This window comes from Xyrauchen texanus, chromosome 9 (assembly GCF_025860055.1).
Source record: "Xyrauchen texanus isolate HMW12.3.18 chromosome 9, RBS_HiC_50CHRs, whole genome shotgun sequence".
Lineage (NCBI taxonomy): Eukaryota > Metazoa > Chordata > Actinopteri > Cypriniformes > Catostomidae > Xyrauchen > Xyrauchen texanus.
This window is the reverse complement of record NC_068284.1, coordinates 24292339-24307671: the sequence shown is the minus strand read 5'-3', so window position 1 is coordinate 24307671 and position 15333 is coordinate 24292339. Positions and strand designations below refer to the sequence as shown.

General features: G+C 36.8%; 1 protein-coding gene across 1 annotated transcript in view; it reads right to left on the bottom strand.

The window, feature by feature from the left end:
• The window catches only part of LOC127648830 (TRAF2 and NCK-interacting protein kinase-like), a 156332-nt gene that overhangs the window by 6552 nt on the left and 134447 nt on the right, over positions 1 to 15333 (bottom strand). The window contains 9 exon segments of the mRNA XM_052133604.1: positions 19 to 168; positions 1020 to 1120; positions 1321 to 1455; positions 1705 to 1848; positions 2389 to 2559; positions 8242 to 8341; positions 9432 to 9572; positions 9724 to 9829; positions 13868 to 14046. Of these exon segments, the coding sequence (XP_051989564.1) occupies positions 19 to 168; positions 1020 to 1120; positions 1321 to 1455; positions 1705 to 1848; positions 2389 to 2559; positions 8242 to 8341; positions 9432 to 9572; positions 9724 to 9829; positions 13868 to 14046 (1227 nt within the window).

Genomic DNA, 15333 nt, shown 5'->3' with positions numbered 1-15333 from the left:
ATTATTGTATTTACTTACATGTGAGGGTATGTAGATATCATAGGGGTTCCCAGAATCCACGTCTATCACATGAAAGCCCACACTAGAACCATAGATGACTTTTAACCTCTGACCCTCTTCTACAGTCAGGTCCACCAGCTGAGGTTTGTGCTGAAGTTCTGTGAATGACTGTCAGAGACAGACAAGAGGAAAGCAGAATGAATAAGATAAAAGGATAGATACTGAATTGCTTGGGGAATTATCAAGGCTGTTTGTAATTGTTAAACAAGCAGTTAATGCAATCTATCCTCTAAGGCAGAAGCATGTTTTCTCATATAGAAACTATTCCTTCTCATATTGTGTGAATAGCAGCACATTATTTGTTATTTGAGGCAAAGAAAAAAGAGAAAACAAAAGAGAAAAAAGAACTAAAGAATGAATAAAAGGGGGACGATGAAAAATAAAAAGAACTAAAGAACGAAAAAAGAAGAGATAATGAAAAAGAGAAATAAAAATAAACTAAAGAACAGAACATAAACTAATGAAAGACAGAAAAAAAGATGTAAAGAATGGAAGAAAAAATCTAAAGAGAGAAGGAACAAAAGAGAAAAAAATAACTAAAGAATTAATAAAACGGAAAAGAAAAATAACTACAGAACGAAAAAACAAAAAACAAAATGAAAAATAAAAATAAAGAGAAATAAAAATAAAAGAAATGAGAAGAAACTAACAAAGAAAAAAGAAACCACTAAAGAACCGAAAATAAAAAACGAATGAAATAAAGAAAAAACTAATGAAAGAAAGTAGTAAAGAATGGAAAAATAAAAAGCTAAAGAAAGAGAGAAGGTACAAAAAGAAAAGACAAAAGAACTAAAAGAAAAAAAGAAAAAAGTAAAAATTAAGAAAAAACTAAAGAAAGAGAAAAGAAAAAACTAAAGAAAGGGAAAAGGACTAAAGACCCTAAAAAAAGAAATAAAGAATAGAAAAAAAGAAAAGAAAGGAAGATGAAAAGGGAAGGACAGATATTGACTCCTTCATACCTTGAAAGCCATGAATTTATGGTATGGCTTGGGGGCCCATGCGTAAATCTCTACAGCATTCTTCAACGCGATCACCAGGAATTTGATTCTCTCGTATTTCACTGAAAACAAAGTCAACCAGCCTTTAAGTTACAGGACAGGAAACAGACTGCCCCTGCTGCTACACTACATGCTGTTAGAGCTGAGCAGAATGACAATCCTCTCCATTAGCATCAGACATCTCTATTAGCCAACTCTATCTTCGCTGTCTTTAGCCCTCATCCCTGACCTCTGCTCAAGAATGCAGAAATGGTTCACTTACCAACTTTATAGTGAATGCAGCCTTCTAGATCTCCAACAGTGATCCAGCCCTGTTTCTTCTCCACCTCGGGGTCATTGTGCAGTATTCTGTTCCTTAGCCATGACAAGTAGTAGACACGTAGCTTGTTTTTCTTCCCTGTAAACACCAATGAGAGAGTTGACATGTTAACAAAATGTGTATCCCCAGAAGATGCCAACAGGCTCAAGAATGACAAAGACCTTGTATTTTAAATGGAGGTGAATTCCCTTCCAGTATTTTCCTCAGATCCAGGAAAAAAGCTCTACGCTTTAAAAACATGCACTGAAATCTCATCGTACTGCAGTATATGACACTGAAAAATAAAACATTTTAATGAACATGTCTAGCAATGTTTGATCAACAGACCTGATATGGTGACCAGAACATTTAGGCCCTCCAGCACCTCCATCTGTTGGAAGCGTCGGCGAGTGATTAGGTTGTAGACCTTCCCCTGACCACTGCGGTCCAGCAGCATTAGGCCATTCTCAGTGCCAACCAACAGGTTCACACCTGAGTGTGCACAAACACACATACACAAAACACAAGGCTTAATGCAATGTATTATGACACAGTCAACACAAACAAAGCTTTGTACCCTAAACTGGTGCACATGACAGTGGCAAGCGATAAAAGAAATCTCTTCCTCTCCTAACCAGCAATAACATATGACAATACATTTTGTCAGTCGCTTGGTTTCTATTTCTGCAGCATTACTCCGGATAGCCCCGCTCACGAAAACTCATATCACTCGTATATTTTAAACATTAAGCATGAGTAAGGAGATATTGATTGTGAATTGAAAACTTTGGATATAATATGAAAATCCCTCAAGTTCCAAATACAACTCAAGTTTTCTTAGTTTTATGTTTTTTAGTGAGCAAACTCTGTTCTGATTGACTGTGTTGTGTCACGTAGCATTTTTGCTTTTTGTCTAGACAGAAATCTTGTTGCATTGCCTGGTGTGGACACCATGTTAATACTCAAGGCAAAAATGCTAATTTTGTGTAATAGGCTAATATTAGAAAGATAGGTAGAGAGTGGTTGATGTACCCCATAGAGCTGCACAAAGGATCTCAGAGTTGAAGCGTTTCTTGTATTTGCGGATCTCTGGTGTGTCGCTATGGGGTCTGATGTTGGTGGGGTTGACGTTGACCACAGAAATCTTTCGAGCCTCATTCAGTTTGGCCTGCTCCTGACGCAAGAGCTCATTTGCAAACAAAGCTGCAGAGGTGTGAAGACCCATGAGAAAATTGTATGTTTTGAAACAGAAAGCATTGCTTTCACAAGAACCAAACAAGACAGAAAAATGCAAATTTACAACCGCAGTCATTTGATAAATTCTATTCACTCTGTGTGTGTGTGTGTGTGTATATATATATATATATATATGTATGTATGTATCACACACACACACACACACACACACACTCATTTTGAATCAGATGATTGCAACAAGCACCAAAAAAGTTGGGACAGTCAATTGTGTACCACTGTGTTACATGAACATTTCTTCTAATAACACTTAAGTGTTTGGGCAATGAAGACACAAGTTTAAATTTAGCAAGTGGAATTTCCCCCATTAATCCATTATGCAGGACTTCAGCTACATAATGTGCCACACAATCTCAATTAGAGACAAGTCAATACTGCAGGCAGGCCAATCTAGCACCTGCACTCTCTGCTTACACAGCCATGCACTTGTAATCTGGGCAGTATGTGGTTTGGCATTGTCCTGCTGGAAAATGCAGGGACATCCCTGGAAAAGAAAATTAAATTCAAGGCATGACTCTGACCTTCATAAAACCACTGGAACATACTTCAATTAACTCCTCCAGGTCTATATCCCAACTCGCTCTTTGCGGTCAATGAACAAGTGTGCCTGGTGGTCCAGTTGCATAAAGGCTCAAAGCCTATTTTACGATTAATCATTTTCTCTGTTCTTCTGTGGTGGAATGAGTTTCCAACCTCCACAAAATCTGCTGAAACCATCTCAACATTCAAGAACCAACTGAAAACACATCTGTTCCGAGAACACTTCAATAACACTCCACAATAACTGCACTTACCATTTACCAATTACCAACAAATCAATAAATATATACAGTTGAAGTCATAAGTTACTTAGGTTGTACACTTAGATTGAAGTCATTAAAACTATTTTTTTTTTTAACCACTCCACCGATTTCATATTAGCAAACTATAGTTTTGGCAAGTCATTTAGGACATCTACTTTGTGCATGACATGAGTAATTTTTCAAACAATTGTTTACAGACAGATTGTTTCACTTTTAATTGATTAGATCACAATTCCAGTGGGTCAGAGGTTAACAAGTTAACTGTGCTTTTAAGCAGCTTGGAAAATTCCAGAAAATTATGCCAAGCCTTTAGACAATTAGCTTCTGATAGGAGGTGAATGAATTGGAGGTGTACCTGTGGATGTATTTTAAGACCTACCTTCAAACTTGGTGCCTCTTTGCTTGACATCATGGGAAAATCAAAAGAACTCAGCCAAGACCTCTTTGTGGATTGTGGACCTCCACAAATCTGGTTCATCCTTGGGAGCAATTTCTAAATGCCTGAAGTTACCACGTTCATCTGTACAAACAATAGTATGCAAGTGTAAAATTGACGACCTAAAACGAGTCCTTTATCAACATTAATTGAAAGGCTGCTCAGCAAAGAAGAAGCCACTGCTCAAAAACTGCCATAAAAAGCCAGACTAAGTGCACATGGGAACAAAAATCTTTTTGGAAAAATGTCCTCTGGTCTGATGGAACTAAATTTGAACTGTTTGGCCATAATAACCATTGTTATGTTTGGAGTAAAAAAGGTGATGCTTGCAAGCTGAAGAACACCATTCCAACTGTGAAGCAAGGGGGTGGCAGCATCATGTTGTGGGTGTGCTTTGCTGTAGGAGGGACTGATGCACTTCACAAAATAGATTGCATAATGAGGAAAGAAAATGATGTGGATATATTGAAGCAACATCAAGTCATCAGCCAGGAAGTATAGCTTGGTTGTAAAAAGATCTTCCAAATGGACAATGAACCCAAGCATACCTACGGATTTGTGGCAAAATCGCTTAAGGACAACAATGTCAAGGTATTGGAGTGGCCATCACAAAGCCTTGACCTCAATCCGATAGAAAATTTGTGGGCAGAACTGAAAAAGTGTGTGCGAGCAAGGACGCCTACAAACCTGACTCAGATACACAAGTTCTGTATGGAGGAATGGGCCAAATTTCCAGCAACTTGTCCAGCAATTGTGAGAAGCTTGTGGAAGGCTAGCCAAAAATGTTGACCTAAGTTAAACAATTTAAAGGCAATGCTACCAAATATTAACAAAGTGTATGTAAACTTCTGACACACTGGGAATTTGATGAAACAAATAAAAGCTGAAATAAATTATTCTCTCTACTAATATTCTGACATGTCACATTCTTAAAATAAAGACGTGATCCTAACTGACTTAAAACAGGGAAAGTTTTCTACGATTAAATGTCAGGACTTGTGAAAAACTGAGTTTAATTGTATTTGGCTAAGGTATATGTAAACTTAATGGAGGCTCCTCATACAGTTGAAGTCAGAAGTTTACATACACCTTAGCCAAATACATTTAAACTCAGTTTTTCACAAGTCCTGACATTTAATCGTAGAAAACTTTGTCTGTCTTAGGTCAGTTAGGACTTCATTTTAAGATTGTGAAATATCAGGATAATAGTAGAGAGAATTATTTATTTCAGCTTTTATTACTTTCAAGAAGTTTACATACACTTTGTTAGTATTTGGTAGCATTGCCTTTAAATACTTTAACTTGGGTCAAATATTATGTGTAGCCTTCCACAAGCCATTCCGCCAGACAGAACTGGTGTATCTGAGTCAGGTTTGTAGGCCTCCTTGCTTGCACATGCTTTTTCAGTTCTGCCCACAAAGTTTCTATCAGATTGAGTTCAGGGCTTTGTGATGGCCACTCCAATACCACAACTTTGTTGTCCTTGAGCCATTTTTCCACAACTTCTGAGGTACAGTATGCTTTGGGTCATTGTTCATTTAGAAGTTCCAATTACAACCAAGCTTTAAATTCCAGGCCGATGTGTTGAGATGTTGCTTCAATATATCCACATAATTTTCCTTCCTCATAATGCCATACATTTTGTGAAGTGCACCAGTCCCTCCTGCAGCAAAGCACCCCCACAACATGATGCTGCCACCCCCATGCTTCACGGTTGAGATGGTGTTCTTCAGCTTGCAAGCCTCACCCTTTTTCCTCCAAACATAATTATGGTCATTATGGCCAAACAGTTAAAAAAAACAAAAATGTCATCAGACCAAAGGACATGTCTCCAAAAAGATCTTTGTCCCCATGTGCACTTGCAAACTGTAGTCTGGCTTTTTATGGCGGTTTTGGAGCAATTGCTTCCTTCTTGTGGAGCAGCCTTTCAGGTTACATCGATTTAGGACTTGTTTTTACTGTGGATATAGATACTTGTCTACATGTTTCCTCCAGCATCTTCACAAGGTCCTTTGCTGTTCTGGGCTTGATTTGCACTTTTCGCACCAAACTACATTCATCTCTAAGAGACAGAATGCATCTCCTTCCTCAGCGGTATGATAGCTGCGTGGTCCCATGATGTTTAAACTTGCGTAATATTGATGAAAAGATGAAAAACAGATGAACGTGGTACCTTCAGGTGTTTGGAAATTGCTCCCAAGGATGACCCAGACTTGTGGAAGTCCACAAAATCTTTTGATTATCCCATGATGTCAAGCAAAGGGGCACAGAGTTTGAAGTTAGGCCTTAAAATACATCCACAGGTACACCTCAATTGACTCCAATTAGCCTATCAGAAGCTAACTGGCTAATTGTCTAAAGGCTTGACATCATTTTATGGAATTTTCTAAAGCTGCTTAAAGGCACAGTTAACTTGGTGTATGTAAAGTTCTGACCCACTAGAATTGTGGTACTAACTACGTTTCCATCCAAGGATTTTTTGCGGAAAAAGTTTTAGCGCATCAAAATAAAGCTGATGGAAATGCACATTATCGCTAAAATGTCAACATAATATTTTTCCAAATATGGTTTGGAAACACTTTGTCGATAAAATTTACACATAACCCAATCTTTAGCCTGTGTTAATCATGACAACAGTATTGAAAGCCAATTTATTGTATGTGATTACAGATTGATTTTTATGGCATATAGAGCCATTCTACAAACGTGACACTTCCAGGAGTGCACGTTGAACAAATGAATGGCCACTGTTTGCGATTAATTTAAATCGCAGTATCCATCAGTTTATTTATTAAAGTTTCTTTTCCACACCATTCAAAATAATAGACGGCAGTCACGAAATTAGCCCACAGTACAAAAAACAAGTTAAAAACAAGCTTCAGCTTTTTTCTTTTTTTTTTTTTTTACACTTTTTACACTTCACTTCACTTACAGCCCAATTCCATGAAATTATTGTTTGAATTTACTTTTGAAAAAATGCCGGCAAAATCCCCTGTATTACATTAAATAAATTACCAAACGAAAAAAGCATAAAATTAAAAAAATTAATTACCAAACAAAAATTAAATTTTTTTTAGACCTACATGTACCTTTTCTTTTCTCAAACTTAAATTAGCCTTACCCTGTTCTGTAGATGAATAAAGTCGACTGAATGGTGTACTCCGAATGTTCTGCACTTTTTTCAAGACAATAAACTATCAGAACTATTTGTCCAATGCGGAGTTCACTTTCAGAAAACTATTAAACGTTTAAATATTTTAAATCTAACCCTCTTTACCTCGGATTGCATTTACTGAAGCTAAAATAAATTTTAGATGATAATCAAGTTCAGTTGGTCGTGAAATGTTGCTGGAGAAATATGCGGGACATAATGCAGTTGTGATGGCGATGCTTTTGATTAGATGGTTGTTCAAAATATTGAATATCAGGAATGTATCATATGTAAACCCTGATATTACACTGCATAATTTGTTAATAGCTGTGCACACAGCATATACACATCGATTGATGGTCCTTATACGGAGACAAAGTTTCCCCCCACTACTTGGGGCAGGTTGCCAGCTTGAACAAAATTATATTAAAATGATAAAATGATAGTAAACTGGCTAATTTTAATGAATTGTCTCAATACTCTCCCCATTTTACCAAAACTTCAGAGGAAACAATTAGGGACATCTGAGAAGCGAATTAGCGATATACACACATTTCTGAATAGAAATGGCATTTTCACTTTGTCGATTAAAAAATAGCGGGAAGGGTGGATGGAAACTAGGCTATTGTCAATTAAAAGTGAAACAATCTGTTTGTAAACAATTGTTGGAAAAATGACTTGTGTCATGCACTAAGTAGATGTCCTAAACGACTTGCCAAAACTATAGTTTGCTAATATAAAATCTGTGGAGTGGTTAAACTTCTGACTTCAAATGTATACTATAAGATGACTGCCTTATCTGTTTAACATCAGCTGTTTCACACCACCTTATTTCTACATGTCGGATTGTTATTAGTCCTAAATTACCCTTGTTTCAACTTTTTTGGAATGTGTTGCAGGCATCAATATCAGCAAAAAACGTATATCTTCAAAAATAAATGCATTTGATTAGGTAAAACACATCTTTAAACTGTTTTTTTAAATACAATTCAAAGTACATTCACAAATTAATCCTTTTTTAAATTATTGAAATTTTGCATACTAAGCCAACATTTTTTGAATTAAGGTATTATGTTAAAATGATTTGAGTAACTCAAATATCTAAAGAACAATTTCAGATCAGAATTAAAACAATATTTTATTTAACATGAAGAGCAATCCAAATTACTTTCCATAAACATTCTACCATTAACTGTTTGCATGCATTGATAGAGTATGATTTGTTTGTGATGTTTACTAACCGGCAGCTGAGCTCCCATCATTGTCTGTGGGGGAGGTCTGATACACGAGTGGGTCCACAAAAGGAGTGAAGGAAGCTTTTGATCCACCGCCAAGCCCAAACTGACAAAACAACAATGTACCTTATCAGCTGCAGTAAAAAGATTTAACACCAGACTTGCAGAAAAAAAGACTGAGTCTGGGTTTGGAGCTAAAATACAATAGAAACACAATTCCTCTGTTTAGATAGTTGATAGGACACAAGATTTGAGCTCTGACAACTACTGAGCAGACAATTTCAGACAATTTGCATATTCATCAAAAGACTCAAGAATCAGTCCAGATGGGGGCTGGGTAGCTCAGTGAGTTAAGACGCTGACTACCACCCCAGGAGTCTAGGGCGTGCCGAGTGACTGCAGCCAGGTCTCCTAAGCAACCAAATTGGCCCAGTTGCTAGGAAGGGAAGAGTCACATGTGGTAACCTCCTCGTGGTTGCTATAAAGTGGTTCTCGCTCTCGGTGGGGCATGTGGCGAGTTGTGCATGGATGCCGCGGAGAATAGCGTGAAGCCTCCACATGTGCTATGTCTCCATGGTAATGTGCTCAACAAGCCACATGATGTGCGGATTGACGGTCTCAGATTCATCCTCCGCCACCCGGATTGAGGCGAGTCACTATGCCACCACGAGTACTTAGAGCACATTGGGAATTGGGCATTCCAAATTGTGGAGAAAAGGGGAGAAAAAAAAAAAAAAAAAAAGATTCAATCAGTCCAGATACAGTAAATCTAAGACTACAGAAATATTAATGAGTTATTAAAAGTGTAGTGTTTGTTATTAGGCAAGGAAAGTTTATTTATATAGCACATTTCATAAACAATAGCAATTCAAAGTGCTTTACATATAAATGATAAGGAAATGCAAGCTAAAATTAATTTTAAAACCAAGAACAAGAAATGAGATTAAAAAGTAATATTATTATTATTATTTATACCTTTTGGCACTTTTATTAATAGTGTAGTACAGTACAGAGAGGACAGGAAATTAAGGAACACATAAGGGGGAATAGGATTGGGAAATGACACAGGACGGACTTGAACTTGTTTGCCCATGTGAGCACCACAGCTCAAAATGTTGGAGCATGTACGCCAACCACTAGGCCATACCCCCAACTGTTTTTTTTTTTTTTTTTTTAACTCTAATCATGTTATATACCTCATCCATAGAGTTCAGGTCCTGGGAATTGAGGCCAGTGGGAGTTCCTGATGGGGAGTGGCTTTGCTGCACCAGGTCTGGCAGGTTACCGTGTCCTGCAAAACCATTGCTCTCGCCGCCCATTCGCTGCCTCTTATTGGTCTACACAGGGTATTGGATGTCAAATGTAGGTAGAAATAACTGTTCATATAGTTTGTGTGTGTAATATTTGATGGTGAGAGGAGTGAATACATGTGAGTGGATAATTTTTGAGAGCTGTGGTAAATAACCTCTAATCTGACAGGAGTATTACCTCTCTCATCCTTAGGGTACCATCTTTAGATTCATCACTGTAGGATTCGCCAAAAGAGTCATCTTGGGTGCTTGTGAAAGATTCATTATTCCCCTGAACAGAGGGCCTGAAAGAGACAAACACATGAAACTTAAGCTTCAGTTTAACAGACCAACATCAAAGCCCACAACAGAATGTATTTACTTTTTGTCAATAATGTTGATAAAGGCTGGGTTATATAGCTATAATTTCATATCTCAATATTTTTCAGCCTTTTGATACATCTCTATATTCATGTTATGAGTTCTGATGTAGATGGATAAAAAAAGGGTACTTTTTTCAGAGGACAATTGTTTTTAAACAATCTTTGTAATCAGGGTAGACTTAAAACAAATCCAAGAATACGTTAAAAATCCAGTGGGACCCTTCTGTTTTGGAGAAAATTCCTTCTCTTTTACTTTAGATATAGGGTTAACTTTTCATTCTGAGTGAAACAAGATGATAGTTAGAATACTTACTAATTGTATCCATTTAAAAACAAATACAGAATCATGTTTTTATTCAAGAACATTTTATTTCAGAATATAAAAGTCTGCCTGGTAGATGAAAAATGAATACTAATTGCATGGACTTCCATTGAAAAGGTCTCCACACATATCTAGGGATCAGGGTGTCAGAGATTTGGGGATAACCTTCGGATAAACTGGGGCTACACACTAACTCCAAAATAAAATACCGGAATTCGATCTACCAGACTCACATCTACCAAACAAATTGTCTTAAAATGGCGGTTTGGGAGTATATAAAATGGATAACAGTTATTGAACAAGCAGACAGATGTTATATAAAGGTATTGCCTGCTGTAAGCAAAATTCCCGTTATGCATTTTCCACAGGTTTATTTGTGTGGTTTTGGGTGGCGAGTATTTTTATGGGGTCTGTTGCTGATTTGTTATGGTGGGGTGTCTGACAGAATAAGGATTGCTTTAATATACTAAAACAGAAGAAACAATTGTTGGATTTCGAGAACATCATGAACCACAATAATCTTACAGTCAGGGTCGTAATCCCAATATACTTTGAGGGGGACAAGTCCCCCCCAATAATCAGATATGGCCAGATTGTCCCCCCAATAATTGATATCCTTGTTGTTGTTCTGCTGCAGTCCATTATGCATTGCCGTCTAGTTGTCATTAAGTTGTTGCAGGAATAACATAATGAATTTAAAAAAAGTACAATTGTTACCGCATTAAGTAGTCCAACAGCGCTCGTCAATGTAATTTGAGATGGTCAATAAAATCGAAGAAGGCGGGAATCAAGTTTAAGACACTAAACGGGAACCTTGTGGATTATTCCAGTGCCACGCATCAGCAAGCAGTTCAGGTTAAAAGTGTTAGTGTCATGTAAGATGTATCCAACTAAACTAGTCAAAATGTATGTAATTCTATAGCACATCAGCAAAGTACAGCACTTTGCTGTACAACCAAAGTGCTGTACAATAAAACATGCAATATTTGCCCAACTGTTTTATGATTGAAATGTTGTACAGACTGACAAGAACTTCCAAGGGTGCAAATTATTCACCATTTGGCGAAAATTCACCATTTTGAATTGAAACTCTGGAAACACTGTCATGTACAGTACGCGATCCCTGTGTCATTCATAATTTTTTGTGTGAAAATATTAACGGAACTGTTTTCAGTGAATCGTGCTTAAGACAAAGAGTGAATCTGTGAATATTGTAAAGGAATTGAATTAATGTGGTAATCTGGCAGGCTTTTGAAAATAACTTTAGAAAATTCACTTGACATAGTCTAAGAAAATTACCAATAAAACACAAAGTAGAGCATTTTCACCCTCAGATTAGAACTAGAACATGGTAAGACCTGTGACTTGTGGCTTCCGTTAAGTTTTTAGATTGTGGCAAGGACAAACTCATATATTCTTAATGCAAATATTATTAGGCCATAATTTATTTATTTGTTGTGTATTTATCAGTTTTCCTATTGTAGGGCTGCGGTCTACTTGTCAACTAACAAGTTCGATTGTTATATGATATGTCTTTTTTGCCTCCGTGCTGATGCGTAATTAAAAACTTTTGCAAGTAAAAGTAAAACCGGTTAACTACTATTTTTAATCAGATGGTAATCTAACCGTCAAATACTCAGTATAGCATCCATATTTGGGGATGATGCTGCTGCGTTCCATTCAATTTAGATCTGCGATATTCCTACTTGATATCTCCGATCTCCGACCATAAATGCATTCCATTGCCAGATGCTCGGGAGATGACGTTTAAGGAAACAAAACTGCAATGCTCCCATTAGCTTAGCAGGTGTTTGACTGTCACCAGAGAGGTCTCTTACCAACCCAATTCATAAACAATCTGCAACGCTAGCATTTGTGCTACAGGTGAACGATTATCAAAAGACAGAGTATAATTGATGTTTTGAACACCTGCTACTTCGCTAACGTTTGTTAAACATGCCTTAGTATCATGTAATATAGGAACTTTTACTCATGTATCAACATTATTTCATACAATTGAATGTTTATCACTTATTTTGTATATCTTCCTGGGTGCCGACATGATTGTGTGACGTCACGCACCTGCATCTTGGCGAAATCGGAGTTTAAAATTTCCACACGACTTTCCAAGTTGGAATTACAACTTCAAGTGGCATTCCACTGCATTTTTACCAGTAGGAATTTGGAAAATCCAACTATCCGAGTTGAATGAATTGCAACACCCTAGCAACTAGCAACACCCTAGCAACACCCCAGTCAACACCTGACACTGCATAAATTTATCATAAAAAAGTTATATGTAATTTTTACTCATTCATTGTTGTGGAGAATCTAACAGAATTTTGAACAAATACAAGAGTAAGATTCGTTTTTCCACTATTAATAACTCAAATTGATCAAACATAACCCAAACATAACAGGAGGATTAAAATAATCAAGGCATATTCTCTGCTCTGTTTTTCACTAAATGAACACAAATTATATTTAATAATTGTCATTTATATCCACCAATTTACAATAACAGTACATACTTGCAATCAGCAATATTTACCTCCATAAGTTTTGAAAAAACATTTTAAATTAGGCCTGTTAATCAATTACAAATTAATTGAATTAATTATATGTGGGGATTAATTAATTGCAATTAATTGCATATCAATAAAGTCCCCCAAATAAATATACATTTAGTAAATCGTTAAAATATCATATGTTATCATATATAATAAATATTATAATTAATTAATTCAAACACATTACATCATATACATATATTGTGGCAATAGACACGTAAATCTTTTAAACAATAAAAAAGATTTTTTCTTATTTTTCTTTAAAAGTCAAAATAAATGTTTCCATATCATCGAACATAGCCCTATTATTGGCCTACTCCCATCTATGGAATTTTTAATTGTTTTTCTATGTCCTCATGCATAAAGACAGACACTTTGTGCTTCTCACTTTGGTTGCATTGTGTTTCACTTTTAAGCGTTTCAATTAATATTCACAATTCAAGGTGGTACAACAAGTTCCTTATTACTGAACAGTATTACACACGTTAATGTATAAATGTTCTTTAAAGTGTCATTTTTTATATAATTAATCATACTAAATTAACATGTTAAATCGACAGACATAATTTTAATATATGGAAAATGCCACACAAACACTTCAAAGAACCACGCTTTAAATCGATTAATTAAAATGGACAGTTTGAACCGATTCATTTGAATTAATCGAATTTACCAACTCTAACTGAATCGAACTGAAAATAAATCAGACACTATTAAAACATTTCTTAATGCTGTCATACTTACAAATTGAGAGACTGTGGAATTAGTCATGTAATTAAATGTAATTTCAGTAATGACACACTCCTTAAGAAACCTAATGGCAAAATAAAAAGTTAATGTTGTCTAATGTAATATATTGTGGATATTCAACACATTGCTCAGCCCTAATTAATAGTAATAGTGGAAAAAGAACAGGAAATGATAGGAGGAAAAGTGGGAATAGGATCAAGAAATTATGCAAGCCAGACTCAAACTCGGACCATTCGCATGGACGACGGCTCAATGCGTCATACTAGAAGTACAATTAATTTTGAGAAACAAGAGAGAACTGGAGGATCGTGTGCTTACATGATCCTGGGTATGTCACTGACAGGCACCGTGCCATCATGCCCCACGTTCTCACCATCCTCATCATCACTGCTCTCAGAGTCCTCACTAGAGGAGGAGTAGTCTGTCAGTTTAAGGGGTGGTCGGTTGATCTCATCTATCCGCAGTTCCCTCAGTTCTTTAGCCAGGGCAGTCAGATCCTGAGAGAAACAAAGAGAAAGACACTGATTATTTAGATAAGGCTAATTGCAACTGTAAGGCAGCAGGGATAAAATCTTTATTACGAGTTTGCTTAAGTAAAAGAGCGATTCAATTACAAAGATAGGACACCACTATAACTATGAGAATATATTAATGAAAATGTACACTAGTCCATAAACTGTACTTTTGTCCATGTAGTCTGTTCACAATATCTCACACAGTAAAACAGCAAAAAGAAAATGCTGAAACATTTAAAGCAATTCAAGGCACTCTCGTGTAAATGTCATCTATAATCTGTTTGTATTTGAAACAAAATCCCAGTTCTAGGGCCAACACAAGGATGCCCCATCATGAACTTTTGTTGCTATGGAAACTCCCTACAAGTGGCTGAGGTTATCTGTGCTGGGGCGAGAGAATCCATGCCAAATGGAGGGAATGGTACACACACACACACACACACACACACACACACACACACACACACACACACACACACACAGACACACACACACACACACACACACAGACACACACACACGACAGGCAATCCAGCTTGGTGAGAAAGTTTATAGGGTGAAAGAGGACAAGCTTTTCTAAAGTCAGACAAGAATTCCCACAGTCCACTGCCAAGCAACCTTTAGAATTAGAGACAAAGGAGAAGAAAAAGATGATTGAACACTGATTGATGTTATGGTGAAAAGATGAATAAAAAGGAATAGAGGGGAGAGAGAGAAAGAGAAAGAGAAAGAGAGAGAGAGAGAGAGAGAGATACTTGAAAAATGCAGATTGTAGGTCACACAGCTAATTATGTCGACAGCTCTAATATTCTGTTCAAACATTCATCATACCACAGAGATTTCCGCATCTTCTTTTCTGAACGTACCAAGCATAAGCTTCCTCAAGAAAAGACTTGGAGTCTCTGAGCCAGAACAGCTCATAGAGTAACAAGCCAGCCATTAATAATAAATACATTAAAATAAGCCTTGGCTCTGAGCAGAGCAGATGTCTCTTTGATCTATCTGTGAGACTTGAGAAATCTAAACATGTTGACATCTAGAAACAGCTGGAAGATCATTATCTGCATGTCACTGAGAGCCAGGAAAAGCACTAGAAGTGAGGTTTAAGGTGGGCTATGCTGGGACCACCATGGTCTTACACTGTATGGAAACCCTAGTAAAGCTTATGACCTTATAGCAGACCTGTTAAGATGAGCACAACCAGCCTAGACTTGGTGCATGTGAAAAAAAAACTGGATCCAAGCATTCAGACAAGTTCACTTTCAGTGC